This window comes from Pan paniscus, chromosome 14 (assembly GCF_029289425.2).
Source record: "Pan paniscus chromosome 14, NHGRI_mPanPan1-v2.0_pri, whole genome shotgun sequence".
NCBI classification, from domain to species: Eukaryota; Metazoa; Chordata; class Mammalia; order Primates; family Hominidae; genus Pan; species Pan paniscus.
In genome coordinates this window covers 44,492,000-44,515,455 of record NC_073263.2, presented here as the reverse complement: position 1 = coordinate 44,515,455, position 23,456 = coordinate 44,492,000, and the positions used below count along the sequence as shown (strand labels likewise).

Sequence of the window (23,456 nt, the reverse complement as noted above, 5' to 3'; positions counted from 1 at the left end):
TACAGAGTTTCTGTTTTACAAGATGAAAAGAGATATGGATATGTTGGTAATAGTTGCTCAATCATCTGAATGTATTTAATGCCACTGAACTGTACATTTAAAGATGGTTAAGATGGTACATTTCATGTTATGTGTATTTTGTCACAATTTTTAAAAACTGAAAAAAAAAAAAAAAAAAAAAAGAGGCTGGGCACAGTGGCTCACACCTGTAATCCCAGTACTTTGGGAGGCTGAGGCAGATGGATCACTTGAGCCCAGGAGTTCCAGACCAGTCTGGCCAACATGGTGAAACCCCATCTCTACTAAAAATACAAAAATTAGCCAGATGTGATGGTGCATCCCCGTAATTTCAGCTAGTCAGGAGGCTGAGGCAGGAGAATCACTTGAACCAGGAGGCAGAGGTTGCAGTAAGCTGAGATCATGCCACTGCACTCCAGCCAGGATGACAGTGAGACGCTGTTTTTTAAAAAAAAAAAATCCCATTCCCAGCCAGCCATTAGGTTTCTTCCAGACTCCATACAAAGGATTATGGTTAGCTGTATTCATGCAGGTCCTGGCTTCTCCAACCCCCATAAATCCTGGGCCCCTCTTAAGGAATTTTTTTTTTTTTTGCGACAAGGTCTTGTTTTAACACTCAGGCTGGAGTGCAGTGGTGTGATCACAGCTCACTGCAACCTCAAACTCCTGGGCTCAAGCAATCCTCTTGCCTCAGCCCCCCAAGTAGTTGAGACTGCATGTGCATGCTACCATGCCTGGCTAATTTTTAAATTTTTAGTAGAGATGAGGTCTTACTATGTTGCCTAGGCTGTTCTTGAAGTCCTGGGCTCAAGTGATCCTCCCACCTTAGCCTCCCAAAGTGCTGGGATTATAGGCATGAGCCACTGCGCCTGACCAGGAATTTTTACTGTCCTCTACTCCGCCAAAAGGAATCTACTGAGTACCCACTTTGTGCTGGGTACCCTGCTAGTATTGGGGATTACAGAGGCTTAGGACGTGGTTCCTTTCCTCATGGTTTAGTGGGGCAAACCAGCAAACAATCCAGCACAATAACTACAGATAGAGAAAGCCATGTGTGCTCCCATCCCTCACCACAAACACTGTGGTCTTGGCACCAGCAGGACCAGCAGCAGCAGCAGCAGCAGCAGCAGCAGCAGCAGCAGCAGCAGCAGCAGCAGCTGGGAGCTTGTCAGAAATGCAGAATCTCAGGCCTCACCCAGATCACCTGAATCAGAGTTGGCATCTTAACAAGATCTCTGGGTAATCCATGTGCATGTTCAAGTTTAAGGTGCACTGCTACAGAAGACAGAAATAGGGTGACCAATTGTGCTGGTTTGCTTGGGATTGAAGGGCTTCTTGGGATGTGGGATTTTTAGTGCTAAAACTGGGACAGTCCCAGGGACTTTGGGGGTAATTTAGTCTTTGCTCCTGAACTTGGAATACATTAAAATCCTGTCAGGGGAGGAAAGAAGAGACTGGCTAGAACATTGAAAGATTTTTTTTAGAAGTTCATATCCTTTTTTAAAGATTCTGATAGGAACTCTCACTGGGAATCATTAAACAAAGATGTTAGATAAGCATCTAAGTTCTTATATAAAAACCTTCACCCCATGGGTGGGAATATCATCACTTAAAAGAGAGAATAGAGTATTAAAAAAAAAAAAAGGGCTTAGGAGTCAGCTTTCAGAATCTTTAACACCTGAAGGTTTAATTGGATAAACTATTCGAGATGAAGAGGAGCTGCCCAAAGAGAAGACAAAAATGAGGGGAGTATGGTATCATAGAAACCAAAAGAAGAGAAGGGGTGTGTGTGTGTGTGTGTTGTGTGTGTGTTTAAAGATAGGGGCTTGTGTCTGGGTACGGTGGCTCATGCCTGTAATCCCAGCACTTTGAGAGGCCAAGGCGAGAGGATCACCTGAGGTCGGGAGTTCAAGACCAGCCTGACCAACATGGAGAAACCCTCTCTCTACTAAAAATACAAAATTAGTTAGGTGTGGTGGTGCACGCCTGTATCCCAGCTACTTAGGAGGCTAAGGCAGGAGAATAGCTTGAACCCAGGAGGCGGAGGTTGTGGTGAGCCGAGATTGTGCCATTGCACTCCAGCCTGGGCAACAAGAGCGAAACTCCGTCTCAAAAAAAAAAAAAAAAAATGCTCTCTCTCCAATGCCTCACATTTCTAATTATCTAACGATATATATAATGTGATATTCTGAACAATGACCCTAAATCAACAACAACAAAAAACCACGAATAAATAATTTCAAGAATACTTTTAGTAAGAAAACCATGTATTTTGGAAAACTGTGTGACTTTATGTTTATCATGTGAGGAGGCCCATAACACCTGAATCCCAAGATGAAGTTTTGTACTGAGCTCTGAAAACTAGCAAAACGAACGAAACTAAGGGATGGGAGGAAGCACTCAAACTGAGGGAACAACATGTATGAAGACTTCAAGGTAGGATGGGACATGGTAGGCAGCAGGAACAGAGAAGACCAGGTAATTCAATTCTCCTGCCTCAGCCTCCCGAGTAGCTGGGATTACAGGCATGCACCACCACACCTGGGTAATTTTTGTATTTTTTTAGTAGAGACGGGGTTTCTCCACGTTGAGGCTGGTCTCGAATTCCTGACCTCAGGTGATCCGCCCGCCTCGGCCTCCCAAAGTGCTGGGATTACAGGCGTGAGCCACCGTGCCCGGCCGCGAGAGGGCATTTTTTAAAGAAATTAGACTCTAAATTCAAGTTTCTTTCTTTCTCTTTTTTTTTGAGACAGTCTTTCTTTCTCTCTCCCTTTTTTTTTTTTTTTGAGACAGGGTCTCACTTTATCACCCAGGCTGGAGTGCAGTGGCATGATCATAGCTTACTACAACCTCCAACTCCTGGGCTCATGCGATCCTCCCACCTCAGCCTCCCAAGTAGCTGGGACTACAGGCATGCACTACCTGTATTTTTTGTAGAGATGGGGTTTTGCCATGTTGCCCAGGCTGGTCTTGAACTCATGGGTTCAAGAATGCCTGCCTCAGCTTCCCAAAGTGCTGGGATTACAAGCGTAAACAACCATGCCTGACCCAAGTTTCTTAAACCTAGATGCACAAGCCAATAAGCATATGAAAAGGTGCTCAACATCACTAATCGTTAAGGAAATGCAAATCAAAGCAATGAGATACCACTTCACACTCATTAGGATGACTATTATAAAAAAAAAAAAGACAAACAGAAATTAACAAGCACTGGGAGGATGTGGAGAAACTGAGACCCTTGTACAGTGCTAGTGGGAATGTAAAATGGTGCAGCTGCTGTAGACAACAGTATGCTAGTTCCTCAAATTTTTTTTTTTTTTTTTGAGACGGAGTCTCGATCTGTCGCCCAGGCTGGAGTGCAGTGGCGCGATCTCGGCTCACTGCAACCTCTACCTCCCAGGTACAAGTGATTCTCATGCCTCAGCCTCCCCAGTAGCTGGGACTACAGGTCCCAGATCACCTGAATCAGAGTTGGCATCTTAACAAGATCTCTGGGTAATCCACCACGCCTGGCTAATTTTTGTATTTTTAGTAAAGACGAGGTTTCACCATGTTGGCCAGGCTGGTCTTGACCTCTTGACCTCAGGTGAGGTCACCTGCCTCGGTCTCCCAAAGTGCTGGGATTACAGGTGTGAGTCACCGTGCCCGGCCTCTCAAAATGTTGTAGAATTACCACATGGTCCAGCAATCCCATTTCTGGGTATACGACCAAAAGAAATGAAAGCAGGGACTTGAACAGATTATTTGTACACCCATGTTCATAACAGCATTATTCACAATAGCATACATAGCAACCCAAGGGTCCAGCAACAGATGAATAAACAAAATGTAGTCTATACAGTATATACATACACGGAATACTGTTGAGTCTTAAAAAGAAAGGAAATTCTAACGTGCTACAATAAGTAAAGCTTGAAAAAATTATGCTAAGTGAAATAAGCCAGTAACCAAAGGACAAGTACTGTATGATTCCATTAAATGAAGTACCTAAAATAGTCCAATTAACAGAAAAAGAAAGTAGATGGTAGTTACCAGGGACTGGGCCAGAGGGGAGAATGGGGAGTTATTGTTTAATGGGAATAGGTTTCAGTTTTGCAAGATGAAAATAGTTCTAGAGATGGATGGTGGTGATGACCGCACAACAATGTGACTGTACCTAAGTGCCACTGAACTATATGCTTACAAATGGTTAATATGACAGATGTGTATATTTTACCAGAATAAACAAGAAAAAAAACTAGATGCATATATATGGTTGCCTGATTTGTAAGGAAGGTGATAGTGGTGAAAGGATGGTCTGTTCAATAAATGGTGCCAGGATACCCTTACAGGGGCAAAAAATTTTCATCCCTATCTCACACCACACACAAATATCAATTCCAGATGAATTGCAAATATAAATGTGAAAGCTGAAACAATAATGCTTTTAGAAGAAAACACAGAACAGCTTTATAACCTTGGGGTGGGCAAAGATAGCTTAAATAGGATGCAAAAAATTCTACCATAAAAGAAAAAAATTAAAAGTCAGAATATATTAAAATTAAAAACTTATGTTAATCAAAACATACCAACATGAGTGAAAAAACCACAGAATTAGAGAAGATATTTCTGATACACCTATCTGGAAAATGACTCATATCCAGACTATAAAAAGAACTCTATAAATCAATATGAAGACAGACAACTCAATGGAAAAATAAGCAAAAGACCATGTATTCATATGGTCAAATAACACATGAAAAGGTGGTCAATTTCATTTGTCACCAGGGAAATACAAATTAAAACTACCATGAGATATTGCTACAAACCACCGGATTTAAAAGAAAAAAACTAAATATTAGAATGTGGAACAACTAGAATTCTCATACACGCTGAGAACTTTGGTGACTTTGGAAGCTGGGAGTATCTACCATAAGACATATACTACACTGCATAGCAGCACATTTTATAACAGCCTCCAAATGGAAATTACTCAAATGTTCATCCAACGTAAAATGGATAAATTGCAGAACATTCATCTAATGGATGACTATATAGCAATGTAAAGAAACAACCTATAATAATTGTTTGTTTAAAGACCAGATTATGAACTTCAACAATCTATAATAATGCTAATCTACATGAATGAATCTCACAAAGTAATGTAGTACCAAGATAGGAAGCCAGTTATGAAAGAGAAAACATGCAAAACGAATCTGTGATGCTATAAATCAAGGAAGCAGTTACCCTCTGGTTGTAGGAGGGGTGGTGATGCAGGTAATAACTGGAAGATGGTCCAAGTGCAGCTTCTATGGTGTGATATAGTGGATGTGAAGGCCATTGGTACTGGCAAACTTCTTAAAAATCCAGATAGATGAAATAAAAATGATATATGCAGATTTTTTGGCAACTGTTTTAGGTTCAGCCCTCTAGGCGGTTATGAAGGGAATGGAATTATAGCAGGGGAGATTATGTGTTTAAAATGACACACTACGTGTAAGATATTGTGCTTGACGAAGAGAAGTCATTCAACAAATATATACGAAGAATCTTTCTTTTTCTTTCTTTCTTTTTTTTTTTTTTTTTTTTGAGACGGAGTCTCACTCTGTCGCCAGGCTGGAGTGCAGTGGCGCGATCTCGGCTCACTGCAACCTCCGCCTCCCAGGTTCAAGCAATTCTCCTGCCTCAGCCTCCCAAGTAGCTGGGACTACAGGTACGTGCCACCATGCCTGGCTAATTTTCGTATTTTTAGTAGAGACAGGGTTTCACCATGTTGGCCAGAATGGTCTCGATCTCTCGACCTCGTGATCCGCCCGCCTCGGCCTCCCAAAGCGCTGGGTTCACAGGCGTGAGCCACCGCACCTGGCCTTATTTTATTTTTTTAAAGCTATCTCCTACAGGAAGGAAAGCATAATTTTTCACATTTACTTTTATTTATTTATTTTTTGAGACAAACTCTCGTTCCGTCGCCCAGGCTGGAGCGCAGTGGCACTCTCGGCTCACTGCAACCTCCGCCTCCTGGGTTCAAGCGATTCTCCTGCCTCAGCCTCCAGAGCAGCTGGGATTACAGGCGCCTGCTACCACGCCCGGCTAATTTTTGTATTTTTAGTAGAGATGGGGTTTCAACATGTTGGCCAGGCTGGTCTCGAACTCCTGAGTTCAAGTGATCCGCCCCGTCTCAGCCTCTCAAAGTGCTGAGATTACAGGCTTGTGCCACCTCGCTCAGCTGGAAGGCATAATTTTTAAAGTGGTTATGACAGAAATTATATTGGAAAGGGGCCTGTAGTAGAAACATAGCCTCCAGGTAGACCAGGAAGAAAAATTAGATTCAGAAATGGCAGGGTTACTCTTTCAGCTTTACTCTTCTCCAACTGGGTGTCGGTGCTAGTCTACAAATGTGAATAAACATTAAAGCAGATAGGTATGCATGCCGGAATCCGAGAAGCATTCGTTTCGTATATACCAAGTGCCTGTTGCGTGTTCAGGTAGAAGACCATAGTGCAATGGTGGAGACAGATTATATCGACAAATTATTCAAATACAGTGTACTAAATATGCAATGTAATTAGGAAAAAACACGAGGGCAAAAAGAAAGGCATGACAATGCTTCGGGGAATCTGGAAAGGTTTTATTGGTGTGACATTTAAGTTGGGCCTTGAAGGATGGGGAGAAGTTTGTCAGTTATGTTTAGGAATGCAACCAGAGGAAGCCCAGAAGCCTAGAGCGTTAAGGAATTGCGCAGCAACTCAGACTGGATTGAGTATTGGGCTGTGTTTGTCAGATGCAATAACAGAATGAGAGGCTAGGAAGGCAGGTCGGGGGCTGGAGAGAACAGGATCTGCAAGGTTCTTGTAATCAGAAGGCAATATGGCACAGAGGTTAAGAGAACCGCTTCCTTCTAAGTCGCGCTCCATCACTTGCTAGCAGTATGATCTAGACACTGGCATGGGCTTGGGCGTACCCATTTGCAACATGGGAAAATAGTTTTTTTCTTATACGGCTTAAATGACTGAGTGGGTATCAGTCAGTTAGGGCAACGTGCAGCTCATATTAAGGCTAAATGAGAATGTATTGTCATCACGAAGCCAAACCACGCCAAACCTCGTTTCTAGGAGGGTCCCCCAGCCTCCTCCCCCCTGCTACTATTTGGGAAGAGAAAAGTTCTCTCGGGTCACGCCGCGCCCACTCCCCACTCCTCCGCCCTCCTAGGCCTCCGACTTTCTTCAGCGAGCAGGGCCCGGCCAGGGAGGGGGTAGATGGGCCTGGTGGGCAGCGGAGACGCCGCCGCTTACCAGGGCTCGGGTCCCGCTCTTCGTCCTCCGCTGTTCCGCGGGCCTTGAAGCCGGGCGGCAGGGCCGGTCCGATCAGGTCTCTTGCCATCCGCGGTGGCGGACACTGGTCACAGATATGAGTCTATCCACGAACGTCAACCCTATCCAAAAAGAATCCCGCGATCAGCAGCGAAGAATGGCAGGTTTCCCGGCGCCGAGAAATGACGTAAAGCCTGTGGTTGGCTGAGCCGTGTAGTTCACGGTAAAGGAAGTGACGCCTAATGCTTGCTCCACAGTCGCGTGCTAGACTCCGGACCCGCTGGTGGTATGGCTGAGCCGACTAGTGATTTCGCGACTCCTATCGGGTGGCGTGCGTCTCCCGAGCTGACTCCCACGTTAGGGCCCCTGAGCGACACTGCCCCGCCGCGGGACAGCTGGATGTTCTGGGCAATGCTGCCGCCACCGCCACCACCGCTTACGTCCTCGCTTCCCGCAGCCGGGTCAAAGCCTTCCTCTGAGTCGCAGCCCCCCATGGAGGCCCAGTCTCTCCCCGGGGCTCCGCCCCCCTTCGACGCCCAGATTCTTCCCGGGGCGCAACCCCCCTTCGACGCCCAGTCTCCCCTTGATTCTCAGCCTCAACCCAGCGGCCAGCCTTGGAATTTCCATGCTTCCACATCGTGGTATTGGAGACAGTCTTCTGATAGGTTTCCTCGGCATCAGAAGTCCTTCAACCCTGCAGGTAGGCATTTTTCCACGTGAGTCGACCCCTTTACCCTTTTCCCCCGTTCTTTCCTCTCCCCTTTCTCTGCTTCCTCTCTCTACTCTGCCTTGCCTCTGCACTCTTGGAGTCTGGTCATTAGTATCTCAAAGCAAAGTGAGACCCCCGTCTCTATAAAAAAAATAAAATTAGCCAGGCATGGTGGCATGCCTGTGGTCGCAGATGCATGGGAGGCTGAGGCAGGAGGATTCCTTGAACCCAGGAAGTCGAGGCTGCTTTATCAACTAAGTTTATATAATATTGTAAATCCTTTGTTCTCAAAATATGTCTGACTAGAATGTTTTCCTGTTGACTGTTAATTCCATTTAGCAGTTATTTATTGAATTCCGACTATGTACCAGAATCTGGGTATATAGCAGTGAGCAGAACTTACAAAAAATATTATGGAGCTTAATATTAATATCTCTTGTGTAGGAAGACAGACAATAAGCAAAATAAAATATTGTGCATTAGAAGGTTGAGTGGCATGGAGAGAGATAAAACAAAGAAGAATGGTAAGTAGTGCAGGATTTTCTTTTTTTCTTTTTTTTTTTGGAGACAGAGTGTCGCTCTGTCGCCCAGGCTGGAGTGAAGAGTAGCGCGATCTACTTCACTCCAGCCTATGCAGTCTCTGCAGAGAGGCTCACTGCAACCACTGCCTCCCGAGTTCAAGCAATTCTCATGCCTCAAACTCCTGAGTAGCTGGGACTACAGTCCCACGCCACCACACCCGGCTAATTTTTTATATTTTTAGTAGAAAGGGGGTTGCCCCGTGTTGGACAGGCCTGTCTCTAACTCCTGAGCTCAGGCATCCGCCCGCCTCAGCCTCCCAAAGTGTTGGGATTACAGGCATGAGCCACCACGCCGGGCCAGGTAGTGCAGTTTTAAATGTCATTGTTAGTCATAAGGAAGGTGACATATGAGCGAAGACTTCAGGGAGGTGAGGGATCACAGCCATGCATACAACTGGGAGAATAGGGGTACGGGCAGAAGGAACTGCAAGTGCAAAGGTCTTGAGGCTTAGAAGCTATACATCAGAATGGGAACCAGTGTGGCTACAGAGGACTGAGTCTGGAGTATAATTGTAGAAGATGGGGGAAGAGGGTAAGACCTGGTATGTCTTTGTAGATCGTGGGACTTTGACTTTTACTGTTGTGAGGTGGGTAGTACAGCGGATTGACATGATCTGATTTACGTTTTAAGAGGATTAATGTGTCTGTTGGTGAGAACTGACTGAAAGGGAAACCAGTTAGGAAGCTATTGTAGTTACTTTTCTAAACAAGAGATATTGGAGACTTGGAACAGGGTGAAGCCCAAGGGATGGTGAGAAGTAGTCGGATTCTAGATCTGGGGATACCTTGGAGCTCTTGTGGGTTCAGTTACAGACCACTGCAGTAAAGCAAGTCACACAATTATTTTTTTTTTGGTTTTCCATTGCATGTAAAAGTTATGTTTTCCTGCAGATCCTATGGGGCAAAAAAGTTATTTTTACATTATGCCATAGTCTAGTAAGTGTGCGATACCATTATGTCTTAAAAAACAACTTACATACCTTGATTAAAAAATACTTTAGGCTGAGCAGGGTAGCTCACACCTATAATCTTGGCACTTTATTTATTTATTTTTTTAATTTGTTGAGACAGAGTCTCTGTTGCTCAGGCTGGAGTGCAATGGCGTGATCTTGGCTCATTGCAACCGCCACCTCCCAGGTTGAGGTGATTCTCCTGCCTCAGCCTCCCGAGCAGCTGGTACTACAGGTGCCCGCCATCATGCCTGGCTAATTTTTGTATTTTTAGTAGAGACAAGGTTTCACCATGTTGGCCAGGCTGATCTCGAACTCCTGACCTCAAGTGATCCGTCCTCCTTGGCCTCCGAAAAGTGCTGAGATTACAAGCGTGAGCCACTGCACCCAGCCTAATCTTAGCACTTTGAGAGGCAGAGGCAAGAGGATTGCTTGAGCCCAGGAGTTTGAGACCTGCCTGGGCAACAAAGTGAGACCCCCGTCTCTACAAAAAAAATAAAATTAGCCAGGCGTGGTGGCATGCCTGTGGTCCTAGAAGCATGGGAGGCTGAGGCAGGAGGATTCCTTGAGCCCAGGAAGTCGAGGCTACTTTATCAACTAAGTTTATATAATATTATAAATCCTTTGTTGTCATTTCAACAGTGTTCACAGCATCTTCACCAGGAGTAGATTCCTTCTCAAAAAAGCACTTTCTTTCCTCATCCATAAGAAGCCACTTCTCATCCATTAAAGGTTTACCATGAGATCGCAGCAAGTCACATCTTGTGGCTCCACTTCTTTTTTTTTTTTTTATTTTTGAGATGGAGTCTTGCTCTGTTGCCCAGGCTGGAGTGCAGTGGCTCGATCTTGGCTCATTGCAAGCTCTGCCTCCCAGATTCATGCCGTTCTCCTGCCTTAGCCTCCCTAGTAGCTGGGACTACAGGCGCCCACCACCACGCCCGGCTAATTTTTTTGTATTTTTAGTAGAGATGGGGTTTCACCATGTTAGCCAGGATGGTCTCGATCGCCTGACCTCGTGATCCACCCACCTCAGCCTCCCAAAGTGTTGGGATTATAGGCGTGAGCTACTGCGCCTGGCCCCTCCACTTCTAATTCTAGTTCTCTTGCAGTTTCTACTACATCTGAGGTGACTTCCTCCACTGAAGTCTTGAATTCCTCAAAATCATCTATGAGGGTTGGAATTTCTTCTTTCAAACTCCTGTTAATGTTGATCTTTTGACCTCCTTCCATAAATCATGAATGTTCTTAATGGTATCTTGAATAGTGAATCAAAACCTCCTTTCTAGAAGGTTTTTAATCTACTTTGCTCAGATCCATTAGAGGAATCACTATCTATGAATCACTGTGGATTTCTTTCAAGAACTTTTCATCCAGACACAGTGGCTCACGACTGTAATCCCAGCACTTCAGGAGGGCAGAGCAGGAGGATCCCTTGAGCCCAGGAGTTTGAGGCTGCAATGAGCTATGACTGCACCTTTATATTCCAGCCTGGCTGACAGTGAGACCCTTTTTCAGTAGTTGCATTCACAACTTGGCTAGCCGTTTGGCACAAGAGGCCTGGCTTTTGGCTTGTATCAGCTTTCAACGTGTCTTCCTCACTAAGCTTAATCATTTCTGGCTTTCGATTTAAAATGAGAGACATGTGACTCTTCCTTTTGCTTGAACACTTAGAGACCATGATAGGGTTATTAATTGGCCTACTTTTGAATATTGCGTCTCAGAGGATAGGGAGGCCTGAGGAGAGGGAGAGGAGAACCACCGGTTGGTAGAGCAGTTAGAACATACACAGCATTTATAAAGTTCACCATCTTATATGGCCACGATTCATGGTGTCGCAAAACAATTAGAGTAGTAGCATCAAAGATCACTGATCACAGATCAGTATAACAGGCGTAATAAAAATGAAAAAGTTTGAAATATTTCGAGAATCACCAAAATGTGACACAAAGACAGCACATTGTTGTTGGAAAAATGGTGCTGATAGACCTGCTTGATGTAGGGTTGCCGCAGACCCTTAGCTTGCAAAAAGCTGTGTAAAACGAAGTGCAGTGAAATGAGATGTGCTTTTATACCTTAAAGGTGGGGACTGCATGATTTACTGAAAGATAGGATATATGGGATGCAAGATAAAGAGGAGAGAAGGATAATTTAAAGTTTTTTTGCCAAACAATTGGAAGGATGGAGTTGCTATTAACTGAGATAGGTAAGAATGTGGATGGAGCAGATTTGGAAGGAAGTCCAGGAATTAAAGTTGGAATATATTTGTGTCAGGTAGAGATATTGAATAGGCTTTTAGCTATTAGTCTACTTTCAGGGGAGATTTGTGGCTGGAGCTATAAATTTGGGTGTTGACACCATATAGATCATATTTCAAGCTACAAGATTGTTAACTTAAAACCATTCTCCAACTTTGCATAAAATTCAATTCTGCATTCCATAAAAAATGATGAGTTCATGTCCTTTGTAGGGACATGGATGAAATTGGAAGTCATCATTCTCAGTAAACTATCGCAAGGACAGAAAACCAAACACCGCATGTTCTCACTCATAGATGGGAATTGAACAATGAGAACACATGGACACAGGAAGGAGAACATCACACTCTGGGGACTGTTGTGGGGTGGGGGGAGTGGGGAGGTATAGCATTAGGAGATATACCTAATGCTAAATGATGAGTTAATGGGTGCAGCACACCAGCATGGCACATGTATACATATGTAACTAACCTGCACATTGTGCACATGTACCCTAAAACTTAAAGTATAATAATAAAAAAAAATTCAATTCTGCATTAAACTGAATCTGAACAATTAGTGTTTCATTTTTATTTTATTTTATTTATTTTTTTAAATAGAGTCTCTTGCTGTCACCCAGGCTGGAGTACAGTGGCACCATCTCGGCTCACTGCAGCCTCCACCTCCTGGATTCAAGGGATCCTTCTGCCTCAGCCTCCTGAGTAGCTGGGACTACAGGCACGCACTACCACGCCTGGCTAATTTTTTGTATTTTTGGTAGAGACTGGGTTTCACCATGTTGGCCAGGCTGGTCTCGAGCTCCTGACCTCAAGTGATCTGCCTGCCTTGGCCTCCCAAAGCACTGGGAATACAGGAATGAGCCATCACACCTGGCCCAAACAGTTAGTGTTTATTGTATGGCAGATGCTGGAAATACGAACTTGGCTGAGTCAGATGAGATATGTTATAAGTATGAATCAAAATACAGTGTGACTGATGATAGAGGCATATAATAGCTGATTTCAGAATGTAGAGGAAATTGGGAAAAGCTTTTGGAAGAAGTGTCTTAGGAGATGTATAGAATTTGGGAAGAGATGTTTCCTAGGTAGAGAAAGAGGTGTCAGTACAAGGCAAGTTCTGGAGATTGCAGGGTTCTGGTGTGACTGAAGCAGAGTATGTGAAAAGTATGGGGAAGGGTAGGGTAAGAAAATAAATTAGAATCCCATGGAAGGTCTCTAGGAAGCTGTCTTAGTCCCTATTATGCTGCCATAACAGAGTATGACCTGTTGGGTAATATATAATGAACAGAAATTTATTTGGCTCATAGTTCTTGAGGTTAAGCCCAAGATCAAGGGGCTGTTGAGGACCTTCTTGCTGCATGGTGACATCAAGAAAGGCATCACATGGTGAGAGAGAGTGAGAGAAGGTCAAACTCATCCTTTATTATTATTGCTTTTTGAGACAGGGTCTTGTTCTGTGGCCCAGGCTGGAGTGCAGTGGCACGTATATGGCTCACTGCAGCCTCAACCTGCTGGGCTCAAGTGATTCTCCCATCTCAGCCTCACAAGTAGCTGGGACTACAGGCACATACCACCAAGCTTGGCTAATTTTTGTATTTTTTGTAGAGACAGAGTTTCGCCAGGCTGCTCAGGCTGATCTCAAACTCTTGGGCTCAAGTGGTCTGCCCGCCTTGGCCTCCCAAAGTGTTGGAATTATAGATGTGAGCCATCATGCCAGCCCCTCCCTCAACTTTTTTTTTTTTTTTTTTTTGAGACGGGGGGCTGGGTGCGGTGGCTCACGCCTGTAACCCCAGCACTTTGGGAGGCCGAGGCAGGTGGATCACTTGAGGTCAGGAGTTCGAGACCTGCCTGGCCAACATGGTGAAACCCTGTCTCTACTAAAAAATACAAAAATTACCTGAGCATGGTGGCACATGCCTGTAATCCCAGCTACTCGGGAGGCTGAGGCAGGAGAATCGCTTGAACCTGGGAAGCAGAGGTTGCAGTGAGCCAAGATTGTGCCACTGCACTCTAGGCTGGCCAACAAGAGCGAAACTGCATCTCCCCCGCCAAAAAAAAAAAGAAAAATAAGAGACAGGGTCAGCTGGGCATGGTGGCTCACGCTTGCAGTCCCAGGACTTTGGAGGCTGAGGCAGGCAGATCGGTTGAGCCCAGGAGTGTGAGATCAGCCTGGGCAACATAGTGAGACCCCATCTCTATACAAAGAATAATTTTTTTAAAAGAGACAGAGACAGGGTCTTGTGCTGTTGCCTAGACTGGAGTGTAGTGGCATGATCGTAGCTTACTGCAGCCTCAAACTCCTGAACTCAAGTGATCCTCCCACCTCAGCCTCCACAGTAGCTAGGACTACAGGTGCATGCCATCATGCCAAGCTAATTTTTAAATTTTTTTGTAGAGATGGGGTCATGTGAGGTTACCCAGGCTGGTCATGAACTCCTGGCCTTGAGCAGTCCTCCTGTCTCAGCCTCCCAAAGTGCTAGGATTATAGGCATGAGCCACCACGCCTGGCCCATATGCAAATTTTTGAGCCAGGTTGTGACAGGATTGGAGAATTTTTTTTTTTTTGGTGTCAGTATGTAAGGTTTGTTGGAAGAGGGGGCTTAGGAACTGGAAGACAATATAGGAGTAATCTGGTGGAAGATCAGAACTTCTGACTTGGGGCATGGTAATAAGAATGGAAAAATACAGTGGGATTTGAGAGGAGATATATTTCACAAGGTTCTGTTTTCCTGGTGCGAAATTGATGCTGAAGGAGCAGTGTTGGGGATTTTACTGGTTACATTTCTAATATTTGAAATAACCGAAGGAATTTCATCAGGTTAGGTTGTCCATTTCTGCACTTTGACGCCTAAAGTTTCTGTGGACATATAATCACACCAGTCTTTCTTTGTTTGAAAAATAGTCATTTGGTAGACTAATCTTAATCTTTGTTATTTTGTTTGAACTAGTATTCTTCCTAGAAGGGTAGTTTACTAGTGTTTTTACTGAAATATTTGTAACATGCTGTAGTAGATAAAATTTAATTATAATTTAAATAATTACATTGTTGCAAACATTTATGGATCTTTTTTTTTTTAGTTAAAAATTCTTATTATCCACGAAAGTATGATGCAAAATTCACAGACTTCAGCTTACCTCCCAGTAGAAAACAGAAAAAAAAGGTATTTGAAAGATGTTCTTGAATTTGACCCCTTGGTCCCTATGTTACTGTTTCATATCTTGCATTTCTGTCATAACTGTCTTCAGTGTTTTGCTTCCATTATTGACACAGTGGAGCCTTGCTATAAAAAGGAATTTTATGGTTAAACATGAATGTAGCAAATTGGGATTCAAAAATAATACATAACTAAATTTTTGTTTCTTTTCTGTGGTTTTAGAAATAGATATATATTTGATACTTTTATTTTACCTTATTTTTTTTTAGACGGAGTTTCACTCTGTCGCCCAGGCTGGAGTGCAGTGGTACGATCTTGGCTCACTGCAACCTCCGCCTCCTGGGTTCAAGCAATTCTCCTGCCTCAGCCTCCCAGAGTAGCTGGGACTGCAGGTGCGCACCACCACACCTGGCTAATTTTTGTAGTTTTAGTAGAGTTGGGGTTTTACTGTGTTGGCCAGGCTGGTCTCGAACTCCTGACCTCAAGTGACCCGCCCACCTCCGCCTCCCAAAGTGCTGGGATTAAGGCGTGAGCCACCATGCCTGGCCATATAGTTGATACTTGAACAACGCAACAGTTAGAGGTGCAGTCAAAAGTTTGTGTGTAACTTTTGACTCCTCTAAAACTTAACTACTAATGGTCTACTATTGACTGGAAGTCTTACCAATAACATAAATAGTCGGTTAATATAGAAATGAAATGGTGTCCACATATATTTTATACTTTCTTGACATACTTTTTTTTTTGATATTTCTAAGGCTATGTGGTTTATCTGTGAGTTTTTCCAAATTGTCACAAATCTCCAAAAAAATTTTCCAATATATTTACTGAAAAAAATCCTTTTATAAGTGGACCCTTGCAGTTCAAACCTGTGTTGTTCAAGGGTCAGCTGTAGTTATTTTTTTCTAAAAGATGAGCTGCTGTTTTTATTCTATTTATTTTCAGATCATTTCAACATATTCTGTACTGAGTCTTAATTAGATAACCAATTTGCAATCTGCTCATAATTTATATTAGCACTATTTGGATTAAAAAAGTTTAAAATTATGCCTGGGTTTCACTAATATATTTGTTAAAAACAAAATGAAAGAAAGAAATAGAATAATCTCTTCATTGGAAATATACTCACAAGCTTCTCCCACACGAAAGGGTTATTGGAAACATCAAAGTGTGTATTATTAGAATGATAGTTATGTTTTTATTATTGATTACAGATTTTTCACCAAAAGCCTAATTCCTCTCTGTTTTTGTTTGCAGAAAAGAAAGGAACCAGTTTTTCACTTTTTTTGTGATACCTGTGATCGTGGTTTTAAAAATCAAGAAAAGTATGACAAACACATGTCTGAACATACAAAAGTAGGTTTTCTTAGTTGTCCTGAAACTGATGTAGCAATTGTGCTTCTTCTGTCTGTATATTTGGTAGAAATGCCAAGCTTGTTTTCCTTTAAAGTTTATAGTTTCCGTAGAGATATAGTTTGACAACTTGACAGTTAGGGGCAGTGACCCTGGGGTTTGAAAGTGGGGATCCCACTGCTTCAGGGACGAGGTAAGGTGGTAGCAAAGAAGGGAGCTCTGGCAGCTTTTTGTATGTGTGTACCTCTACTGCTTGGGAAGAGGCTGTCCTCTCCTCTAGTTACCTTGTGCATCTTAATGAGTTCTTTCCCCTTTAAGTCTGCCCTTGACCATTAAACCATACTGTGTAATGTGGCTGTGCCTATCACCCTCAAAGGCTGGTCCACACCTTGTCAGGTACTATCTAGAAAACTTTAACCAAAATGTTTAAAAGGTTAAAAAGGAAGCCTTTGGTTTTGAAAGGTTCTTTTTCTGTTTTTGGGAATGCCCCTCAACTTTAGGAATTAAGAACATTTCACAGGTTTATTGATGTATGCCTTTGCTCAAATGGAGAAGTAAATAAGATACATTATTGTGCCACATACTCTGAGAGTGTCATTCCTTTGCCTAAAGGCAGCCCTGTTTTGGAGTCATTTTTGTATGCAGAGATAATACTATACAGATGGGATAACTATGTAATACAGCCAGAATATGTCTGTGTATGTATAGTGGGGTAAATTTAACATGGAAAACATTTGTTAAATAGTTTTTTTTTTCTTTTAAAAACTCATAGTGCCCTGAAGTAGATTGCTCTTTTACTGCACACGAGAAGATTGTCCAGTTCCATTGGAGAAATGTAAGTTCTGTTTTTTTATCCTATTTTTAAATACATGCTCTTTGTATTGATCTGTTATCTTCACAACTGTTCATTTATATACCTAATAATAGGTAGCACTAATGGAGTACTTTGTAAGGATTTTGACGTCATTTATTCAACTTTTTCCTCACGAACAACTATGGTTGTTTATATTGGCCCCATTTAAAATATTTTAAAAAATGAATTGCCCAAGGCCTGAGAATCGATTCTTGGACCTCAGTTTCTTGACTCCAAATTGTATACTGCTTTACTACACCATGCTGCTACAGATTGTCACGTCTACTCATATCTTTAGTGGCCTCTCTAGGTTTTGATTGGTAAGTCATTCATTTGGGTGTTTAATGTCATTTGAGAGAATGGGTGGCATATCTACTTTGTAATCAAAATTATGTTACCCCTTTTCCCTCTATTAATAGCACTAATTAAATACATGATAGATTCTTCTTCCTTTAAAGGAAAAGTTATAATACAAATAGATACAACCTGCTTACTTCGTTTTAAAATTGTGTCCAACATAAGTTTACTTGTAGAAACAAAGTCTCCAAGTTAGTCAAAAGCATATGATATTGCCTCCTGATGTTCAGCAGGCTTTTTCCCCCTAGATGCATGCTCCTGGCATGAAGAAGATCAAGTTAGACACTCCAGAGGAAATTGCACGGTGGAGGGAAGAAAGAAGGAAGTGAGTAGAGTTCGGAACTGGTGAAATAACTGTTTTACTGTGACAAGGCTTATTAATGTAGTTAAATTCATTGAATTCCCTTAGAATGTTGGAACTAGGGAAGAGGACCATAAGGCATATTATATAAGACTATTATTGAACGTAGTTTTAGGAAGACCTAATAAGAACTCTTCATTTAAGTAGCAAATGTGTCATAATGGGACTGTATGTTGCTCTTTGAGGGGGGCTACTGCATGTCACCTGTCAGATGTTCAGTGGTTGAGGCAATAATGGGTGGGTACTCTTACCAAAAAGTGTATTATACAGAAGTGTATTATCACAGAACAGTACATCTGGCACATGACTACCCATGTCAGTGGATTTAAACTGAAACCTTAAACTAAGGTGAGCTAAGTACAAATGTAACCTGCTGCTCAAAGGAGTTTGAAGTATCTTTCTTGATCTTTAAGGATAGTTCTTCTTGTTTTCATCCCAGGCTTACCGCTAAATAAGATGCACAGGTGCTAAGGATAAGAGATACAGGTGCTTGTTCTTAACAATGAGAAGATCAGGAATTCATTCCTATGATTAAAGAAATTTGAGCATCACCATGTAACCTGTGGTTTTACACTTACTAAGGAAGAAAGTTTAGTTGATGTCTAGCTGTAATATACTTGAAATTCCACTAGGGCACTGTTATACTACCTTCTCAGAAAAGACTAGAACACTTCATCCTGAAGCAGAAGACTATGCAGAACTACTGTAATGATCAGTTGCACTTTTAAAGTCAACTGCTCTTTTCCTGGAATTAAAAAATGAAGAGAGCCTGGGATGAAAACAAGAACAACTATCCTTAAAGGGCAAGAAAGATACTTCAGACTCTTATGAGCAGCAGGTTACATTTGTACTTGGCTCACCTTAGTTTAAGGTTCACTTTAAATCCACTGTCATGGGTGGTGATGTGCCAGATGTACTCTTCTGTGAAAAAGTTAGATGCTGCCCTTTAAGGCTTTAGAGGTAATTCTGAGGAAGACCAGCAGAAGCACGAAGATTCAGAACGGAGAATAAATATAATTCAACAAAAATGTATCAGGTATTAATACTGTGTACAAAGGAAAGAGTTGGATAAGGGTGAAGGGACAGTTAGAGGAATTCAATTTTTTTTTGAGTCAGAGTCTCACTCTGTCACTCAGGCTGGAGTGCAGTGGCGCAATCTCAGCTCACTGCAACCTCCACCTCCTGGGTTCAAGTGATTCTCCTGCCTCAGTCTCCCAAGTAGCTGGGATAACAAGCGTGCGCCCCCACACCTGGCTAATTTTTGTATTTTTAGTGGAGATGGGGTTTCGCCATGTTGGCCAGGCTGGTCTTGATCTTCTGACCTCAAGTGATCTACCTGTCTCGGCCTCCCAAAGTGCTGGGATTACAGGCATGAGCCGCCACACCCAGCTGAGGAATTCAATTTTTAAACAAGTCGGGTCCAACCAGTCAACGGGACTTGGTGGACATAATATAGCATTTCAAGAGCATCTGTGGCTAGCAAATGAAGGAATCTAGGCCACCAGTAGTAGAGTATATTAGAATGCCTTTTTCTTTGATCTCTTTGGCAAAATCTTACTTATCGTGTAGGCTTGTTTTAAAGGTTGCCTGACTTACTACTGTCTCCTTACTTTTCACCACCTCTATGTCAGTGCTACCAGAGTGCCAGTCTGTAACAAAAGAGCTTGTACCAGAATGTAAATCAGTATATTACTTCCTTTGTTGATAAGAAAAAATGAAAAAATACCAGCTGAACTAAATATCATGCTTAGTGACGTAGTTGATTTCTACTCTGGTGTGTGTGGATTGGCTGGTTGCCAGTCCCTGAAACACACTACCCTAAAGCATTATTTACTACCTCCTTTGCAAATACATAGCTTATTTATACAACCATAGTACATTTGTCACATTACATTGTAGTTGGCCCTGGTCTTATACATCTTTGATTCTGCTGTGCTTTGCACAGTGCCTAGAATTTAGTATGTGAGAAATACATATTTGTTGACTGAAGTACTTAAACAGTGTAGTGTGGGAATACTTAACCTTGGCAGTGATAAGGGAGCCTTAGCCAATTGCAAGGTCAAACTTAGAAGTTGAAGGAGTGTGGACCATGCTGTGGTTTAAATGTGTCCCCCAAAAGTTCATTTGTTGGAAACTTGGTCCCCAGTGTGGCAGTGTTGAGAGGTGGGAACCTTTGGGAGGTGATGGGTCGTGAAGGCAGAACCCTCATAAATGGATTAATTCATTCATGGATTGGTGGATTAATGGATTAAAGGATAGTGAATTGTCAAGGGAGTGGGCTTGTTATCATCAGAGTGAGTCAATTATAAAGATCAATTTGCCTGTCTCCTGTGAGCCCCCTTGCCCCTCTGCTGCCTTGGGCCTCTGCAGAGAGTTCCCACCCAGCCACCAAAACTGTAAGAAATAAATTTCTTTTCTTTATAAATTATCCAATCTTATGATGTATTCAGTTATAGCAACATAAAATGGACTGAGACCATGAAGTAGTTTGACATAGGAATTTTGAAGCACGGTATCTGAAGTTCCTTGGCTTCTGTAGGTAGCTTCTTTATAGATACAAGGTTTTCTCCTCATGACACCACTCCCCAAGTAGCTGGACTTTTTAAAAAATGTTTTGTTTGTTCTGCTTGTTTCTTTTCTATCTATTGGTTGTTTCTTCTTCCTCCTCCTCTTGTTGTTGTTATTCTTCTTTTTCTTCTTCCTCTTCCTCCTCTTCCTCCTCCTCCTCTTCTCTTCTTCCTCTTCCTTCTCCTCCTCCTCCTCCTCACCTTCACCTTCGCCTCCTCCTCCTCCTTTCTCCTTTCTTCTCCTTCTCCTTCCTCCTTTCTTCTCCTCCTCCTTCCTTCCTTCTTCTTTCATTTTTTGCATAGAGCAGTAATCAAACAAGAAGTTAACTCCACTTCCTTTCTGATATGTACATTATAAAGAGCTGATGACGATGGTATGGAAGATTGTATCCTGCTGGATGGGATGGAAGTGGCCTAACTGCTAAGACACTAGGTTTTGTTTTTTCCCCCTACTACTTAGCCTGGACTTTGATCAGTTAGAGGTTGGTTCAACTTATTGGTGTCAGTCCCTTTTATAAATGTTTAATTCTCTTGAGGGGAATGGTAGTGGTTACTAGTCAGCATTGATTGTAAAGCAACTTAAAAGTTATCTAACTAAACAGTTAAATTTCTGAAGCTTTGAGTTTACTGAAGGGTATAGGGAAGGTCTGAAGTGACTTCCTGATTTGCCAACTTTGGTTCTTCTATCTTGTGGTTGTATAAATTAAATAATTTAAACTGGGAAATGTGGAACTGCTATTAAATTAATGGTAACCAACTTTACTCTTTTCTACGATGTCTATAGCACTTTCACTCTCCCACTATCCTCTGCTATTCCCTCGCTCAGCATATAAGAGGAAGGGGACTTCATCTAGTCTGGAAGATTAGGGTGTTTCATGACAAAGGCAGGGGTAGCTGAATTCAGAACTAACTAGGAAAAGATAAGGAGAGGCAGGGATTAGTGGTCAGACAGAGGTTAGCATGTTCAAGGAACTGTGAGTATAGGTAAGAGAAAATAGAAGCTTTACAAAGATGGCAGTTGTGGGGATGGAGAGAACTAGGTGTATGTAGAACATTTGGGAGGTGAAAATGGGCAGTGTTTGGGGATTAAATGATTGTGAGGTTGAAGAGGAGAGGTTTTAGGAGACTTCCAGGTTTCTAGGCTGAGCACCTCTATGAAAGGTGGTTCCTATTACTGAGGTGGGGAACACTGGAAGAGGATGGGGTTTGGAGGTATTGGGTTGGACATTGTTGAGTCTGAGGAGATCCTGAGGCATCTATTTGAAGATGTTGAGTAGGCATTGGGACTTGGACCAGACTAGACCGGAGATAGTTTTTTGAGTCATGAAACTGGGAATATGGAAGAGATTCCCCACAGAGACAGGGTAGAGTGAAAAGAGAAGGTAGCCTAATATTGAACCTTGAGCCCTTCCAACATCCGAAGGTCTAATAGAGAATAAAATCCAACAAGCCTGCTGAGTGGGAACCAGAGAGGTAGAAGAAAACTTCCTCTGGAAGCCAGTGGAGGGGAAAATTTTGAGAAGGAAGATATGGTTAGCAGTGCAGATTGCGATGGAAAGGTCAAATAAAACAAAAACTAAAAGTGACTGATGTTGAGACATACACAGGGCCTCCTTGATGAGGATTCCAGATGATTACTCCTTGGCCTTTCTCCTTTGAGCTCTGTGCCATCTGTCTTCAATTCTCACACCCTCCCCAGGGATTGATTGCCTTTGTCACTCGCCCTTGGCATGTTAGATGCTGCAGTGGAATTGTGTATATTTTGAATTCATTCAGTACCTTTTCACTTTCAGATTTCTAACGGCCAAGCCTGAGCAACCAAGTGATACCCTTGGTATCTACAAAAATAAAAAGTTAGCCAGGTGCAGCGGTGGGCACCTGTAGTCCAAGCCTCTCAGGAGACCGAGGCAGGAAGATCCCTTGAGCCCAGGAGTTTGAGGTTGCAGTGGGCTGTGATTACGCCACTGCGCTGCAGCTTGGGTAACAGAGCGAAACCTTGTCTCAAAAAAACAAAACAAAACAAATTTCCAGTGCCCTTCACCTTCATGCAGTTTCAGCCACTTACTTTCATGACCACATCCTGGATTCTAAAGTTGGACATACTCCTCTTTCCATCCGTCCAGCTCACTGTCATCTCTACCAGGGCTTGGAATAGTTGAGGCTTCCCATCCTCTTTACCTTGTTTTTCTTTTATCTTCCTTCTTCCTTCACTTCCTACCCAGCCTGTTTCACTTCGGCTGCTCTTGTCGATATCTCAGCTTCCTTCTTCCGTTATCCTCCATTGCACTCATCTGGCAAAATCCCAGCTCTGGCTCAGTTGCTACATCCTGTTCAAGAAAACCACACAATTGAAATGTAGTCTGCAAGTGAACACTTGGGCAGTGCTATCTGACTTAAGGAGTTGACTTGACCAAAGAGAAGTTTAGGGTATTTTCTTTGTATTTGTTGTTTTGTGGTGCAAAATTAGATGTACGATATGCATATGTTTCTTAGTTATGTAGATGACTGTGTAGTGTAAAATTTAAAAGTTTGTTAAACTGATTTTATTTTTAATCAGCTAAAATGCCTATGAGAATAAAACTCCATAGAACTGGCAACCAGAATCCTATAATGTGGGCTTTACTTGTCTTTTCTGATTATTTCCACGTTATTTGCTTATAGGGGCTTTTTGTCTCAGTCAAACTTGTTATTTATCATATCTCATACAGGGTTTGTGAACTTTCGCCCTTTTAGTTTTGTTCATGGTGCCGCTTCTAGAAGATCTTACCTACTCCATCTTTAAAGTTCTGCTCATTGCTCTTAGCTCATCTGAAATCCATCCACTTTTGGGTGTATTTTTTCTCATCTGCCTAGAGAAATGTCTTGCCCTTCTTTGAATATGGTATCTCCTTTCTGCCTCTTTAGCACAGATATCCTTTATTATGACCCTGTTGGTGAACTTCTTTGCATATGTGTCTTTTATTCTTGAATTAAGTGTGAGCTCTGAAATGTAAGAACCAACTTTTACCT

General features: G+C 42.5%; 2 protein-coding genes across 4 annotated transcripts in view; one reads left to right on the top strand and one right to left on the bottom strand.

Moving 5' to 3' along the window:
- GPALPP1 (GPALPP motifs containing 1) overlaps positions 1-7,506 on the bottom strand; it is a 43,902-nt gene extending 36,396 nt beyond the window's left edge. Inside the window, exon 1 of one of the 3 annotated variants that reach the window (XR_008620602.2) lies at positions 7,290-7,505. Coding sequence is in view for 2 of the 3 variants with exons in the window: in XM_034936670.3 (XP_034792561.1) it covers positions 7,290-7,377 (88 nt within the window). In the remaining variant the exon portion in view is untranslated. Of the gene's footprint in view, positions 1-7,289 lie in introns of all 3 variants that reach the window. The other 2 variants (XM_034936670.3, XM_034936669.3) reach the window with 2 other exon arrangements.
- Positions 7,507-7,566: 60 nt separating this feature from the next.
- NUFIP1 (nuclear FMR1 interacting protein 1) overlaps positions 7,567-23,456 on the top strand; it is a 49,569-nt gene continuing 33,679 nt past the window's right edge. The window contains exons 1-5 of the mRNA XM_003807667.6: positions 7,567-8,007; positions 14,880-14,962; positions 16,214-16,312; positions 17,082-17,144; positions 17,768-17,844. Coding sequence (XP_003807715.2) covers positions 7,596-8,007; positions 14,880-14,962; positions 16,214-16,312; positions 17,082-17,144; positions 17,768-17,844 — 734 coding nt within the window. The 5' untranslated portion in view covers positions 7,567-7,595. The remainder of the gene's footprint in view (positions 8,008-14,879; positions 14,963-16,213; positions 16,313-17,081; positions 17,145-17,767; positions 17,845-23,456) is intronic.